This window comes from Seriola dumerili, unplaced genomic scaffold (genome assembly GCF_002260705.1).
Source record: "Seriola dumerili isolate Sdu_G_001 unplaced genomic scaffold, Sdu_1.0 BDQW01000016.1, whole genome shotgun sequence".
NCBI classification, from domain to species: Eukaryota; Metazoa; Chordata; class Actinopteri; order Carangiformes; family Carangidae; genus Seriola; species Seriola dumerili.
Window position 1 is genome coordinate 1,841,978 of NW_019174271.1, and position 17,661 is coordinate 1,859,638.

The window sequence follows — 17,661 nt, forward strand, 5'->3', positions numbered from 1 at the left end:
TTCTAAGTAACAGTCTATTAACGTTTAGAGACAGGCTCATTTTACAATGTGGGGGTTGTACACTGCTCAAAGAAATTAAGGGAACACTTAAATCACACATCGGATTTTGATGAACAAATTATTCAAGTAGAAAATCTTTACTGATGTAAATTGTATAATTTGTTGAGAACAAAATGACGTAACAACTGTCAATGGAAACCAAATCATCAACCCACTGAGGGCTGGATTCACAATCACACTGAAAATCAAAGTGAAAAATTTAAATCACAGGCTGATCCAACTTGTGTGAATTTCATCACAGCATCTAATAATGTGACTCAGTAGTGTGTATGGCCCCTGAGTCGGGGGCAACGTGGGGGCCAGTCAGTGGCATCAATGCCTTCATCATCCAGGAGCTGCCTACACACTCTGGCCACATGAGGCCGGGCGTTGTCCTGCACCAGGAGGAACCAAGGGCCCACTGCACCGGCATAAGGTCTGACAATCACCTAACAGCAGTCAGGGTATCGCTGGCCCTGACATGGAGGTCTGTGCGACCCTCCAAGGATATGCATCCCCAGACCATCACTGACCCACCACCAAACCGGTCATACTGGATGATGTTACAGGCAGCATAACGTTCACCACGGCATCTCCAGACTCTCTCACGCCTGTCACATGTGCTAATTGTGAACCTGCTGTCATCTGTGAAGAGAATTCTGGTGTTCTCTGGCGATGCCAGTCGAGCTGCGCGGTGCTGGGCTGTGAGCACAGGTCCCACTAGAGGACGTGGGGCCCTCATGTCACCCTCATGGAGTCTGTTTCTGACACTTTGGTCAGAAACATGCACACCAGTAGCCTGCTGGAGGTCATGTTGTAGGGCTCTGGCAGTGCTTCTCCTGTTGCTCCTCACACCTAACCCCAGACCTAATGCTGGACCTGATGCTGGACCTGATGCTGGACCTGATGCTGGACCTGGATTTGTTTTTGATCGTTGTACAAACGCTACACAGACGATCCTGTTTGGAAACCTAATGAGAAATGACCTTCCTGTTATCAATAACTGCAAAAACGTGTATTTTATCGATAACCTTTATATAATGAACTTTATTTATATAGCACGTTTCTTGACAAAGAGCTTTACAAAAAGAAATAACAACACATCGTCAGACTGACAGTGATGATGATCAGACACAAGCTGTTGATGCTGTTGTGTTTATTACAGTAAGAACAGTCTGAACAGTCTGACCTTCAAATGAAAGTTTAAGTCTTCATCAAGTGCAGAGTGAAGTTAAACGAATGATGACGTCACAGTGTCGGCTCACAAGTCGTTTTCAGTCGCACATCAGTACTTAGTACCAAACTCAGAACTCAGGTGGCTCAACTGGTAGAGCACGTACCACTTAAGGTTAGTCCTCATCGTAGCGGCCATGGGTTGGAGTCTGACTCATGGCCCTTTTTCATGTCATCCCCTCCCTCTCCCCAACTTTCCTGTCAATCTCTCACTGTCCCTATCCGAATAAGGCCAAAAAATAACAAAAACAAAAAAAAGAACTACACACTTCTGTCCTGGCAGTGTCGACAAGGTTTTACTGATAATATCTCAGATAATATATCAGTGCTTATTCATAGACGTAATATGACAGGAAGTTTTCGGTGCATAAACAGCAGCTGTGCGCTGAAGATTTCCGTCTGCTCTGCTGTACTGATATGATCCAGTGCTACACGACTTCATGTTAATGCCATGTTCATTTCATGTGACATCATCTGTCCCTCCTGCATGTACCTGCTGTTATTTCCTGGTGCTGGTTCTGATACTGATTCTTCACAAGACTTTTTTTCAATATTCATTTTTATCAAAAACTAAATGACGGGACAAGTTTTAGTTTTACTTTAAATAAACAGCCAATCACTAACAGTACTAACACTAAACTGTCACCACAGCAACAGGCCGCCTGACAACCAGTGTAACGTCAGTGTGTGATTGGACTGTGCTCAGCACCAGTAACATTGTTCTGTAAGTGTCTCATGTCAGTGTGTGTGAGGCAGCAGCAGGTTTCAGTCTGTGTGTAGTTTCTCTTTAACTGATCAGCTGTTTGTAAAGGTGAACGTCATGAGTTAAACCTGACTGGAGTCCAGACACCAGTCAGGTTTAACTCTGAGTCATCACCTGTGGTTCTGGTTCACCACGGTTTCATTCTCCTGCAGCAGCATCATGTAACAGGAACATTGAGGATCTGCAGGGTCTCCCCTGCTGGTGCATACTTCATCATTTACACAATCTCATCAGTTTCTCTTTGTCTTGTTATTTTATTTGACACCTTCACAAAGGTTCAGCTCACAGTTCTGATGAAATCCACTGACTCAGATAAACTGACCCACACGACTCTGTGACTGTGATCAGACCTGGGGGGTTTGTCTGTCCTCTGTCCGCATCATCAGCTCCTCGGTGCATAGAAATATGATTTTCCTTTCATGTCTCACAAACACAAGTTTTTAAATAAGGATTCTGTCTCTGTCTCTCTCTCTGTCTCTGTCTCTCTCTCTCTCTCTCTCTCTCTCTCTCTCTCTCTCAGACGAACAGAGTCTCAGCAGGGTGGAGCTGGGTGGGGGTGAAGCTGCTCAGCCCTGGAAGGCGTGGAGCTCCTCGTCACTGAAGCCCTGCTGCTTCAACAACCTGAGACATGAACAAAAAGAAGAGGAGGTCAACACACTCCGATACTGTACATACTGTATACATGTCTTCAGTTGTGACGCCCTCATTTACAACGATGTTGAGTAGAAACAAATACACGTATAAAAGAACATCAATTAAAACAAACACAAATATAATGAATAAATAATGTAATGACGAGAATCAATTAGAACAGGTACAAACAGAAATGAAAAGGTCAAAGATGAAGGATCCAAGAGCCTTGTAAATAAATAAATACATATATTAATCAGGCCTCAGCATCACTGCACTCTACAGTTCTTACAATTATTAACATCACTTATTAATGATGTATTGGTTTACAATGATCATCAGTGATTGAGATGAATCTGAGATACTGAACCTCTGATTATATCCTAGCTCCATTAGAGCCAGTGGAAAACGGAGACGGGCAGACTGAGTGTCACCTGATCAACCTCAGATTTTTACATTCTGCTTTATTACAATGTGTGACTTGTTGTTGTAGTTGTGGTCATTCTTCCTTTTAGTCATCAGAAAAATAAACAGAGTTAACTGCTGCCATCTTGGAACAGTGTCAGTGTACAATGACCAATCATTATTGACAGTATAGATGTGGTCAGGCTGTAATCTTAGTGACTGTTTCTCCTGTCTGTCTGCTGATGTCTACATCATAACATACAGGACAGTACAGGTAATGTACAGGTAATGATATTACACACCCTACAGTTAGCTCAGTGAAGGCAGAGGGGCCGCACACACACACATAACATCTGGACCCGTCCGGCCTGTTGAGGAAATCCTGGAGCATGGACTCGTCCACCCGACCCCTCCTACCAGTCCAGCTCTCACAGGGCTCTGAGAGGACGTAGTCCACCTGGAACCTGACACACACACACACACACACACACACACACACACACACACACACACACACACACACACACACACACACACACACACACTTAGAATATATACAAACACACTGATGTCGAACTGAGAATCAGCTTAAAGCCTGATGTACACTCATCCTGCAGCACTGTCATCTATTACATAAAGTCACATACTATCAATGTGTGAAAACAATGACATGCTAACAACAGTGTGTGAGAGCAGGTCACAGATGCAGTGGACATAAAAATACATGTGAGGTTACATCCAAAATCAAGAATGCTCAGCTGTTTGTCGCTATTATAAAAGACAGAATTCTCTGAGGTTCGCTTCAAACCTTACGTGACTAAAGTTTTCAGATTTAAATATTTCATTTTCACCAGTGTTTAACAGACTGTTTATCTTCACTTCATCACTGCAACAATGTTCAACAATCTAATCTGGTCACTGCAAATTAAACCTATGTGAAGCTGTATCATTACACAGTGAAAGTCTTGGTCTTAGACCCTGTTCACACCTGTTCAGGGGGGTATAAACTCAGAGGGGGGTATAAACTCAGAGGGGGGAATAAACTCAGAGGGGGGTATAAACTCAGAGGGGGGTATAAACTCAGAGGGGGGTATAAACTCAGAGGGGGGTATAAGCTGGGACAATAATTTCAAGCGTCCAATTCAACAATGTTTTTATAGTTGTCTTATAAGCACTTCCACCCCTCACCCCCCCTCACTGGCACCACTCACCACTTCATAATGACTGTGTTTAAAGTCTCCCCCTCTCTGCCTGGAAGTTCTCTCAGCTTCCTCCTCTGAATTCTCTTTCTGCTTTCCTTTTTTACAATAGATCATATTCACACGGTGGCCATCTTCCTCTGACGTCACTCTCAGGGTGGGAAGCTCAGATTGTTGCTGTCACTGAAAGGACAATGTGTTTCTGTTGTGTTCCAGGTTGTTACTCACATAAACGTCTGGAATCTGAAAAAAAGAGCTGTCACTTCACTGCTTCCCGATCGATCAACAACTGAGAAAACGATGGACACCCTGTATGACGGCCGGTTTTTACACCTTTGCTCTGACGACGCTGCTGCTGTCCACAACTCTGACTGAAATCAAAACTTAACTGTCTGTGACGTCACCTGCTTCATTTAATAAAGACCTTGCAACATGAAACCTATAAGAAATGAGTAGAATAACACTCATCCACTTCACAACAATGAAAGGTGAAGTTAGTGATGCTCCTTTGCTGCTTCCTTTATTTTCAAATTATTTTGTGGATCCTCGCAAATTCATCTGCACATTTATCAGTTTGGTCGAATGAAAGTTAAGTAAGTTCAGTTCTTCGACCATCTTGCCATTCTCCCACAGGATTTACTCAGAGACATTAAAGTGGCTTAAAGAAACTTCCCACCCTCAGCGCGACGCCAGAGGAAAATGGCCGCCGTGTGAATACGATCTATTCACAACAGCTCACACATGCTCTCCCTAACACACTCCACCATCTCATTCATTTAATCTGTAATGACTAACATATGCAGGTGGGGTTGAGACAGTACCTCTCATTATTAGCAGCCAGTTGGTCCAGCTCGCAGCGCCACAGAATGTCCACCTCCCGCCGGTTAAAGAACAGCAGCCTGATGTTTCTGAAAACACACACACACACACACAGAGTGAATTTAACAGATGTGTTGGATTTGGACAAGTAGAGTTCAGTGTTTTGCCTCCTGCTCTGAGTCTGTTCCTACCTGATGCTGTCAGTGTCCTGCAGAACCAGGTGGATGAGGCGAGCCATGGGTGTGAATCCTGTGCCTGCTGCTAACAGGTAGAGGTATGTGACATCACGAAGGGGGCGGGCAGTGAACGTCCCCTCTGGACCACTGACGGATACATGGTCTCCTGGAGAGCCGCGGCAGACAAGTGAACAAGAACATATAATTCATGTAATGACTCCGACAGAGGAAACAACGAGTATTAACGCAAACATTAAATAAAGTTTAAAGGAAGAAGAAAGATTTTTGTTCATCAATGATATTGAGTTTTTCTTTAATTCCTTAATTCCTGACATAACTGCATCCAGGAGAGAGTGAATACTTGTTACACAGCAGCAATTATTATGAGTTACTGGCCCACTGACAAGCTAATCATTTACAAGTAATTATGAAGAGTAACTCTCCCTTTCTTACTGTTGAAGTCTGTGACATTTCCACAGTTTCATCTACACATTCCCATGTTCTCCTGAAACACTGCTCACTCCTAATCTCTCGTAAACTGGTGTATTAAAATGAAAGCTGTTATTATTTCAGTGAGTCACAGGCCACAGCACTGTACATCCAATATTCATTTAAAGGCTGCATCTAATTTGTCATCCCATCTCTGTTCCAGTTCCTTTCAAGTTCATTAAAAAATCTCCTGCTGCATTAATAATATTCTTATAAATAGTCCAACAATTTAGCTTTTCTCAGACAAAGTTTAAAGTTATCATCTTTAACTTTCCAAATTAAAATGTCTAAAACAACTAGAACTACAGTATGTTCTATATGTTGTTGAGTTGTGTTCTTACATTATCTGAAATGTTTCCATCCATTCTCAAACCAGAGAAATCTGTGATTTTAATCATGGTAACGTTTCATTGGTCGCCCGTCAATGACATCATATCCTCTATGATCATGTGTCAGTGTGTTTTTCTGACAGAAGCTCAACATTGACTTTTATCTAGTTTTAAGCCACAAACACTTTTTACACCTCAGTGGTTTTCAGCTCTGTATTTGAACCAGATGAAGGATTTTAGTCGTTGGACGTCTGGATCTGAAGTTATCAGAGAAACAAGCTGAGGAAATGTTAGACAGCTCAGCTCCCAGCTGCTGGAGACGTCCTGTCCTGTGTCTCTGAAGAGCGTCTGTCAAACACTGACTTTAAATGTGAAACGGCTTTATTCAGTGTTTTTAGAATAGAATTGTTTGACTTCCTGAACCACTGACACTAAAGGAATCCAAACTGGGAGGAGCTTATGGTAATGGTGGTGAAGACAACTATTACTATTACTGCTATTTCATGACGTCACCCAACGCCGTCTTTTCTGATTGTTTTGATTGAGACCCCTAGAGGGAGAGGTTACACACTGCGGGTTTAACTACAGGTGTTCCTGATAAAGTGCTCAGTCAGTGTATGCACATCTGATCCTCAATCTCTCTCTGCTCCTACATTATCCTCCTCCTTCTTTCCTCACACACACACACACGCATGCACACACGCACGCACGCACGCACGCACGCACGCACGCACGCACACACACACACACACTGACTGGGTGTGACTCACCGGGCTGCAGGCTGTTGAGATGTTGGGTGAACACTCCATCAGGATAGACTTTGATCATGAGGTAGAGGTCTGAGTCCTGTGAGGAGCGGAGGGAGGCAGCTGCCATGGTCTGGTCTACTGGAGTGTATGGCCTCACTACCTCTGTGTCTGCATGTGACAGAAACAATAAGAAAAACACAACTCAGTTTCAGAATTACGAGCAGAGTCAGACGAGTGGACATTGCAAACCACCTGCCAATTTCTGTGTTTCTAGGTTTTTAGCAGAAAAACATGAAGAAACAAGGTAACGAGGTGAAATGCTACATACTTCCAATAACCATTAGGTGTTGGGGGAAAAAGAAGCCCTGGATTTAATAAGTGGTTGAACCTTAAACTCTTCAGTAGCTGCTGGAGGGCTGCTTCAGTCACACAGATTCTCAGGATGTCTGGTGTGAACAGCTCAGTCCACAGCTTCTCTACTGGATTACCATCTGGGCTCTGGAGGAGTGTACTTTTCCTATACATCCCTGGTCCTCCATACCTCTCTGTGTAATGCAGCAGAGTTCATTTCAGTGGGTGATTGAACAATGTTTCTTACCTTGAATGAGGGCTTTGAGGTAGACATGTTTTCCAACAGGCACATGCATGACGGTCCCACGTGGGAGTTGCAGTCTGAACACGTGGGTGTTGTGGTTCACCTCAGTCTTCGACACCAACACACAGTCCCGATAGTAGGGAGCTGAAACCAGGAGATCAGTGATGTAGACTTTTCATTGGGTTGTTAATAAACGAGCACATGTCCAGTGTTATGTGATGAAACTCTGCAGAGTCTTGTTCCTTTGATCTCTTTAACCTCACCTCTGTCTTTTTTGCGTAGAAACGTGTTGTGGAATTCCAGTGGTTGACCGAGACTGGTCCATTTTCCTTTAGATTGCTTGCGTATGCTGAGCTGTATCTTTCCCACGGAGAACGCAGTGTGAACTGGTGACGATAATCAAAGAGTGAGAACAAGCCGAAGAACTTCAACTCTGATCTTTCAAACGTTTTTCAAGTCAAGATTCTCACCAGAAACAGTTCCCTCAACGTCCTCAGTGAGACCTGGAAGAGCATGAAAACAATTCTGGTCTTACCAACACAATCTTATGTTTATCACCTTGTCTAAAGGCATACTATGAAAAAAACACAGACTTTAACCAACTGCTCTGTGACATAGTGTCAATAGTTTTTTACAGGACTCGGGTTCCAGTGCTCAGGCTTTTCTAATTCTCTGGTCACTGTGTCTAGTGTAGTATCTGAGAGGGACAGCAGATTTTCATGTTTGTTTAAAACATGTGCCTCAGTTCTGCAACAGCACATCATCGTTCATCATTGTTCTCTGAAACCTGTTGAAATAACAGAGAGAACACGAGCAACTGTTGTAGTTGAGTAACAGTAACCCTCAACAACTGTGTGATTTCTCAAAGTATGACAGAGAAGAACCTTGTTGTTGTGTTTGATCAGCTCATAAAAGACATCACCACCTTCTGTCACCTACTGTATGTAAGAGCTAATTCAGTCTTAATTAATCCATTAAACCTCGTATGTACAGTATTTCCATTTTATCAAGAGATTAATGTAAACTTTCTGAAAACTACTCTCTCTCTCTAAACCTCTATTTGTTTATTCTGTGAAGCACATGAGAGTCCAGACTCTCTCTCTCTCTCTCTCTCTCTCTCTGTACATATGTTTTGGTTGTTGGTCAATGTCCTCCCAAATCATACTCTTCATCGATGTTTACAGTCTATAATGTTGTCATCCTTATTGTCCATATTGTAAATCTGCACAACATCTACTGAATGTCTCTCCATCCTCTGTTGCTCTTCCTGAGAGTTTTCCCTTGTCCAGTTTGAGGGTCGAAGGACAGACCGTATTAATCACGGGGCAATTAGCCCAAGGACACTTGGACATGCAGACTTGAGGAGCCGGGGATGGAACCACCAACCCTCTGATTAGTGGACTGCCAGCTCTACCTCCTAATATAACACTTTTCAAAACAAAGTTCACGAAGGGATTTATGGAGAAAGAAAAGAGAGAGGGGGACTAAACTACATGTGATGCATCTCAGTGTCTCGCTCATGTTGTTGTAGAGGACAAAAAAATGAAATGTAGACAGCCACATCTCTACTCACATAAATGTATCATGTAGGACATTTTCCCCAGCAGGACCTCCAGTCGGAGAACACCGGCCTCCAGGTCGACGACGGTGCAGCCTGAGCTGGGGATCTGACCGGAAACACAACATGTCATCTTCAACTACTGACCAAGGCTTTTTTTGACGTTTAGCCAATTGGTGACTTCATCCTTCAAACCATTACTAAAACTAGAATCACCTCTTCATACAACATCTCTGCAATATACCTCATATGCTGCTACATTGTAAATCTTTGTAAATATCTAATGTATATATTATGTTATTATAGGACTAATATCTATCTTATCTTACCTTGTCTTATCTTACATTAATCATTTGTGTGAAATTTTGTCATAATTGTCGTGTGAAGTCTTGAGTAATGGCTAAAAAGTGTTTTGTGAGGTCACAGTGACCTTGACCTTTGGCCTTTGAAATCCAATCAGCTCATCAAATTCATGCCAAATTTGAAGAAATTCTCTCAAGGCGTTAGAGATACTGCGCTCACAAGGCCGAAACCAATTTGAGAGGTCACCATGACCTTGACCTTGGACCTTTGACCACCAAGATCTAATCAGTTCGACTTTGAGTCCAGGTGAATGTCTGTGCCAAATTTGAAGAAGTTCTGTCAAGGTGTTACTGAGATATTGTGTCCACGAGAATGAGACGGACGGATGAACTGAAGACCTGAAAACAGGCTCCACACCTTCACGTGTGGGGAGAAAGGTTGAGATCAGGAGGGGCCTGGTTTGCGATTGAACCTGTGTACAGATGAGCAGCAGGGAGACACGTGTGAAGAGTGATCTCTGTCTTCGTCTCGTGTACTTGGTCTCGCAAACTCTCTCAAACAGAGTCACTGACTGGATGCCTCATGGATGTGTGTGCGAGCGGTTACCTTTCTTTTGGCGTAAATGACCACATTAACCGTCACATCAGTCTGAAACCAGTCGTACCTGCATCAACAACACACAGCAGATAATCATGTGACTGTTCATGTATAAATGATGATAAACTTTGACACGTGTGGATCATATCTGTTTTCTTTTATACCGAGGCGTTGAGTCTTTGTCTCGGGGAGGAGCTGCTGAGGTAGGAGGGGCAAGGCCGGTCAGTGGTGGAGGAGGGACGATGGCTGAGAAGAGAAACAGAAAACTGACATGTATTATACAACTTGAGACAAAAACTGATTCAACTATTTTGCGTGTTGTAGTCCATTCAAACAAACTTGATGACAACCAGTATTGAGGTTCTTTAGATTGATTTCTTGATTTCACTCATTTCAATTTTGTATGAAAATGAAGCTGCAGATTAAAAATCCTTGTGTTTATTTATCTCTGTTTAAATCTCTCCCTTGTCTGAGTGTTCAGGACACAACACAAAAAGACTTTCAGCATCAGGGCCAACTTTTATCAAGCGTGTAAGAGTTGTAAATCAATTTGAGTGACGCACATTTGATCAAGAACTGGAAATAACAGCATCTTATTAACACATAGGAATCACTCATATCTGATCATTCAGGAGAGCTTCAGGTGCACTGAAGCTGTCAGGAGATGTCAGTGCTCAGGCAGAAACACTCAATGAGCAGTTTGACCTTGTTCAGGACCAATCGACCAGCTCCTCACAGCCTCACACTTTCTGACAAGGAAGATGCTTCTTTGTCACAGTGATCATTTTGTTCCATCACAACAGCTTGTCAATGTTTACCTGCAACCTATGACACAAATAGTAAATATCAACAGGTTGAAGATGTGTATTTTTAATTACAGGTCAACTGATACTGATAAAATTAATATCTGAGAATTTAAAGACAAACATGAAAACATGATTTAAACATCATTTCTGAGATACATACATACAGAGATACATGACTGTGATCAAGGCACATGATATGTATCTCAGCCTCAAGTGTACATTCTTACGTCATATTTTTGCAAACACAGTTCCTTATATTATTTGGCTTCCCATAAGTCACAGGTCACTGGTTTTAATGTCGTGGCAGATCAGTGTATATCTGTTAATGATCGGCCGGTATGAGTTTTTCAATGGCCGATGCCGATTTTTTTTTTTTATCTGATAAAATACAAAAATTTAATAACAATAACAAACGTGACACAAAATTGCTCAACATAACATGGTGAAAATTTATCGAACACTGTTGTTTGCATTGTCTGCAAATAGATCTGCACTCTGTCTGCAGTGCACTTATTTTAAAGAGGACCTATTATGGCCATTTTTAGAGTTCATCATTTCATTCTTGGTGTGGACTCAAAAACTAACTTACTTAAATTTACATGCTTTAATTTTCTGAAAAGACATTATTTTTCTTCTGCTGTACATTTTATACTGCACTCTCTTCACCCTCTGTCTGAACCGCTCTGTTAGAGCGCAGGGCTCTCTAAGGCCCCCCTCCTCCCTCCCTCCCCAGTATACTCTGATTGGTCAGCTTGCTGGCAATTACCATGGCAACGACACGTTCCCCACATCTTGAGTAAACAAACTTCGGATGACGAATATTCATAACTTGGAATATTTTTTATTAGAAACCCTTTTGATTTTTCATGTGTGGACACTTCCGGACTAAATAAATATAAATAAAGGAGGAACAGACGGTGGACAGGTAGGGAGTCTCCATCGCTTCACTTGCTGCTGGTTTACGATGCTGGTAAATCTGAATGAATTTAACGTTAGTGGGCATAGTTACTGAAAAATGAACTCAGCGGTTAAACTGTGGATAATTTATCTGAATGGTTTCATGAATGGTCCCAATCTCACTGAATACTCTCTCGCTGGGAACAGAGTCTCTGTCTATGGTGTCTGCATACATTTTTTGTTTAAATGGCCTTGTGAGCATTTTAATTGGCTGATGCCGATTTTGAAAGAATGCCATTAATTGGCTGATTAATCTGGTCAATCACTAATATCTTTAGCCTCATTCTGAACCATCAGTACAAATTTAGATTAAACACTTATGTTATAGTTTCAATTCTTTTCCATGGCTTCAACTAATAAACAGCAAAGCATCATCTTCACTTCTACTCTGAAAGTGTCATTAAACAGTGATATTACACTCTCAGTCCTCTGATGTAACAGAACCAGTTTAAATGAAACTTTGGTGAGAGTTCAATAAGTGACATCTCTTTCCTTTCTGCCTCCTGATCTATTTCTCTCTGTCACTTTCTCTTTCCTACACTGTCATATCCCTCCATTCACAATCCCAACATCACCATATCTGACCAATGATTTTTCTGCCCGTGTTCGCGAGCCAATCAGTCACTGGATGTCCAGGGAAACTTGTCCAAAGGTTTCCATCAACCACCTGCTCACTCTACTCCGCCACCACCAGCGTCTAGACTCCCGGGATCTTGTCCTGTCTCCAATCTTCATATCAGCATACGCTTAATGAAGACGCTTCTCAACAATAGAGTTGTTAAATCGCTAAAACCTACAGTGCTTATTCAGATCAAAGACGAACTACATGATAACCTGGTTAACACTGAGGTGAAGCTGCAGATCCACACACAGGATGTGAGCACACTGATGCAGAGGAACTGTAGTTGTGTGTGTGTACCTTTAATAGCTGTGGTGGCCTTAGTGGCCATCCTGCCCACCAGACACTCCTTCAACATGGACTCATAGTTCACCCATCGATGGACCTGTGCACAAAACACAAAAATTACCATAGCAACACATATATAAACCGCCCACAATTAAACAGATCACAGAACAACATCAAGCTTCAAGGCCACCAAAATAAAACATGTTCCAGTCGTCCCAAGGTCCAGGGGCTTGTTTTTAGTCCTGCTGAGTTTTTTCAGGATCATGTTACAGTCAATGCTTTAGTTTGTTTTAGTTTTGTCTTTTACCAATCTGACACTAACATCTACTTGAATTTTGAAAAAAAAACAGACAAAAGCTACAAGAAGACAGATCTTAAACATGACTTTCCAATAAATAACATAAAATATCACACCAACTATAAAAACTATACTAAACTGACTTTTAACCTTGGACCATTTTAACTATGGAGGTTCCTTTATCACTGTCCACACCTGATCAAACAGGTCAGTGCCATCTATCCCAGCTGCCTTCATCAGCTCCTCCTCTCCACCAGGGTGGTAGTCCATGTAGGGGGTCACGTTGTACACCATACCTGAGCACAGAGAGAGGGCCAGAGTTAGCGCCTCACATCCATGTCGGCCCAATACATGTAGTGAAAACTCTACAACCCAGCAGCACAGAAGATCTGAACAATCACCGTAGTGTGAAGGTGGGCTCCAACGATCAGTGTCACCAAGTCAGTATCGAGTTACAGCGGTGATTAATGGCCAGAACATGATGATATGATGTCACAGTGAAGTTGACCTTTGACCTTTAACCTTTTGGATATCAAATGTCATCACTTCAATATTTTATTCTCTTAGATATTTGTGTGAAATTTTATCAGCGTATCAATTCTTGAGTTATGGCCAATAGGTTTTGAGGTCTCTGTGACCTTTAACCTTTGACCTTTAACCACCAAAATCTAATCAGTTCATCAGTTAATCAGTCCAGAGCCCTCTGCTGACAGAAACTGGTTCCAGCATACACACTGATGGAAATAAACCTATTTAATATTCAGTAAAGTCAAATGACTATTTTCCACTACAGAAAGTCATATTATCAATGTGTAGACAGAACACTGTCATTTCTTGACATTAGAAAATAGTACAATATGTTTTGTTTTTTTTTAAGTTAGCACTGTATTTGTTTACACAAGGAAGGATATAGAACACTATGACTTTCAGCCACTGTTACAACACAGTGAGTCTCAATAAATAGAACACAAGTGTAGATGTATCTGAAACAACAGTTCAGGGCTCATACTGGTGAGCTCAGAAGCTTCCACCTCACCAGAGGACCACAGAAGACCAGTGTAGGAGGTGATGAAGAACAACAACAGAAGAACAGTTCAGGAACACCTTTCAGGGTTAGGGTTTGCATTTGTCAAAATATCTCCTCAAGAGAATAATACACTAGCGTAACGTCATCGGCTTACACTTCATCAAAGTTATGAGAGAAAGAAAAGAGAAACTACAAGAGCAGAGAAGTGAAGTGTGGTGGGCAGGTGAAACTGTACCATGGAAGTATGAAGAGAATAAGGAAGAGCTTGTGAGCCGCACCACCTCATCTGTCATACAGGGTGGATGTGGTGGCGTTGTGGCTTGAGCATCTACAGTTCCAGTGGAACCAACTCCCTGAGTTTACTGATGATGGCATGAATGCAACAGAATTATTAAACCCTTTATGGTGAGTTGTTGAAGCTTTTGTTGTTCAGTTACTCTTGTCCCTTGAAACTGATAGACTATGCACAAAAACTGTTACAAAAAAGATTAGTTCAGACTAACAACAGCTGTGTGATGTGTTCTGTGGTGCCAGAGCATGGGAAAATAACTCTGATGATGTCATCATCTTAGAGGATCAAGAGATGATGAACACAATTAACACATGAACAACACAACAACAAATTCTTCCCGTGTTGTAACACATAACTTTCTTAACCATGTTGAGCAATGCTGCTTTAGCAAGAAGGCTAATCTAAGCTACGCTAACAAGATATTACATCATCAAATTTTACAAACAGAGAGTCTGCTTTACAAACTGGAGGTGTGAAGTTTAAAAAAACATGGTGGTAATAACAAGAGTAATTATTGAGTTGAGTAGTCTGAGATCCAGTGTTTCTGAAGCTTGTCTCAAACAAACGACTAAAGCTCAGGATCCTCTGTTGCATCAATTTATCTTTTTGTTTTTTTCTGTCTCTTGCAAGTTCCTCAACTAAAGCACAGTGAGCATGTCAGAAACCTATGTGTTATTATGAAAACAGCTTTATGCCAGTTAAAAACATGTCCAAATTTAGGGGCTTCCTGTCCCAGTCTGACTCTGAAAAACTGGTCAATGCATTGAGCTGCAGCAGAGTAGATTACTGTAATGCCATATTTGCAGGACTTCCCAAAAACACGACCAGCTGTAGTGAAAACTCTTCACTGGCTGCCACTACAACACACAACTGACTTTAAAATACCGTTGCATGTTTACAAGGACACAAATGATGTGCCTCCGATCTGTATTTCTGACCTGCTCACTGGTTGTGGAACAGTTAGACCCTCAGATCATCATACACATGTCTCCTGAATGTACCAACAATTAAAACTAAATCCAGTAAAGGGGAACTTAGTCACTATGATGCTTGTGCACACTTGCTTTGTACACCTGAAAGGTTATTATTGTATTTATGTGTGTGTTTTATGTTCCATGTTTTAATGTGAAGCACTGAGCTTAGTTGTATATGAAATAAATTGACTTGATTAAATAGCTCTGTTAAATCAAAAGAGATGGAGTGCAGAGTCAGCAGCAAAAATGTGTCCAGTACTTATATGAGTCTTAAGCTTTTACTGGCCAAATGCATGTGTTGGCCTTTATGTAAAATGTGATTTCAAAAGTACCTTGCACACTTTTGCTAAGCGCACATTTAAGTCTGTGAGGGTTCAGTGGTCATCCTGCCTGGAAACAACTCTCTAAATTCCACTTTATTCAAGAGAGTGGGGTCAAGTGTCATTAAGCTGGCATCAAGTATCCTTCAAATCAGCTGAATACTACAGCTGCCACGCAATGTCTTTATCTGTTTCTTTGAAATGTAAAACCATGCAGACTCACCTCGAATGCAGGTCCAGCAGTCATCTCTGGTATTGTGTTTCTGAAGCTCCTCCTGGGTGACTTCAATCAAGCGCCCTCTGAGTCCTGTCAGATCTTTGCCACTCTTGGAAAACCGGATCCAGTCCATCAGACTGTGGCCAGGCTTTAAGGCCACCTACACAGTTTAGAGCAGAGTCATGCAGCAGATGATTGGAGAGGTCATGAGTGAAGACAGCACACTCATCGTCTGCACAGGCGGCAGGATACTGCTGTAATTTATGTAGCTTTTATTTTGAAGTGATACCCACTATAATGTTGCTTATAAGTATGTCTTGAAGAAATAATGGCTGAAATCTGAAATAAGCATAGATGACTTTAACTATTATTATGGGTCGTAAATGTCAATCAACTCTGTGCTGTCAGGTTATCAAATCGAGTTCTGTTTACTTTCTGTACAACAATTTTCACCTGCTGTGAGTGGAGTGATACCATGGTCAAGGCAGTAATGCAACTCCATAGATGTCAGCTGCCGTTAAAAGTCAAGGAATAAGAAGAGGCAAAGAATGAGGAGGAGGAGGAGGAGGAGGAGGAGGAGGAGAATGAGAATGAAGAAGGAGAACAACAAGAGGGAGGACGAGGAGGTGAAGAAGGAGGAGGAGAAGAAAAAGGAGAAGAAGAAGAAGAAGAAGGAGAGGGAGGAGAAGGAGTAGTAGTAGAAGAAGAAGAAGAAGAAGAAGGAGAAGAAGAAGAAGAAGAAGAAGAAGAACAACAACAACAACAACAACAACAACAACAACAACAACAACAACAACAACAAGTTACCTTACTCCTCCCGGACTGGCCGGACGGTGAGACCCTCTGCTGGGAGCTGGGCGCAGGGAAGGACTGGGTCGGAATGTTCAACATGTCGTGAACGCTTCGTAGACAGCCCCAGTTTCGAAGAAAACCTGTTTAAACAGCGGCAGTTCACCACAGTGAGCACATGAACGACAGCAGTGTAGCCTCGCTGACTGCTAGCTGCTATTGCTACAAGTTCCTCCCGTGTTGTAACACATAACTTTCTAAACTGTGTTAACCAATGCTGCTTAGCGAGAGGGCTAATCTTAGCTAGACTAACCAGAATTACGTTCTGACAGCCTAACTTATAACAGTCAATTATACGTCGTCATGTTAAATTTCGATAAAAGTTAATATTTCCCGTGTTGATTAAATAATTAACAACCAAATTCGACCGTTGCTCGATGTCTAGTGGATAATTGCGAGCTAACTCCTGCGTTTGAGCTCCTGTGCCGTAAGGACTACAATAACTGTCGCACATTCTGACGACATCGTCAACAAATGGCGTCATCACATTGCGACGGTCCTCCGTTGCCTGTCCATTTCCTCTGCTCGTATCAGCAAACAGTACCAGTGTTTACAAAAGCTACAAAACATCAGCACAGTGACGTCACCTCTGGATGTGTTAATCAAAACATGTTTTTGTCACTATCAATATTTTATCAAGAAACATAATAACGATGGGCTGCATTTCACTCAGTTGTGACAGTCCCTATAGTTATAGTATTGTGCCTACCGGCTCACAGACGTGGTTCAGAGCAGAGTCATCATTAGTGTATTTCACTCAGCTACATTTAAACTGACGTGAAGTATTACTAACCCACCTGAAATGAACCTGTTTAAAGACACAGTGAAGAATGAAGCATTCCGTCCTCCGCTTGAGTCACTGTCAGCATCATCCTCCTCTGAATCTCTCTGGTTTTCATCTGACATAGTGAAGATGTGGTGTCTCACACAGCTTTGATGGAGTATTCATGTGCAGTGTAGTGCAGCACACCTCTCACTCCCATCATGGAAACCCAAGGGTTTCCTTTGAAAGGCTTATCTGCTAAGAGGATTCCAGGACAAGAGCTCTCTGACTTCACAATAAAGGCACATGTGCACCTAGTCAGGACCTGACAGAGCTTATGTTTAATGCTGATGAACTGAAAGGGGTT

The 17,661-nt window shown here is 42.0% G+C and overlaps 1 protein-coding gene across 2 annotated transcripts; it reads right to left on the minus strand.

The window, feature by feature from the left end:
• Window positions 1-1,102: 1,102 nt before the first annotated feature.
• LOC111225863 (cytochrome b5 reductase 4) lies at window positions 1,103-16,953 on the minus strand. 2 transcript variants are annotated; one of them, XR_002665281.1, is made up of 16 exons: window positions 16,490-16,953; window positions 15,689-15,842; window positions 13,048-13,148; window positions 12,567-12,651; window positions 10,049-10,130; window positions 9,894-9,951; window positions 9,000-9,093; window positions 7,897-7,929; window positions 7,690-7,812; window positions 7,430-7,570; window positions 6,853-6,999; window positions 5,280-5,430; window positions 5,091-5,177; window positions 3,373-3,534; window positions 2,150-2,656; window positions 1,103-2,103 (listed from the first exon to the last, which is right to left on the minus strand). XR_002665281.1 is itself a non-coding variant. In XM_022750905.1 (15 exons), the coding sequence occupies exons 1-15, from the start codon at window positions 16,571-16,573 to the stop codon at window positions 2,602-2,604; spliced, it is 1,557 nt and encodes a 518-aa protein (XP_022606626.1). In that variant the 5' UTR covers window positions 16,574-16,953; the 3' UTR covers window positions 1,103-2,601. The 2 variants fall into 2 exon arrangements, 1 of the variants encoding a protein (XP_022606626.1); XM_022750905.1 differs by having other exon boundaries at window positions 1,103-2,656.
• Between the last annotated feature and the right edge of the window lie 708 nt (window positions 16,954-17,661).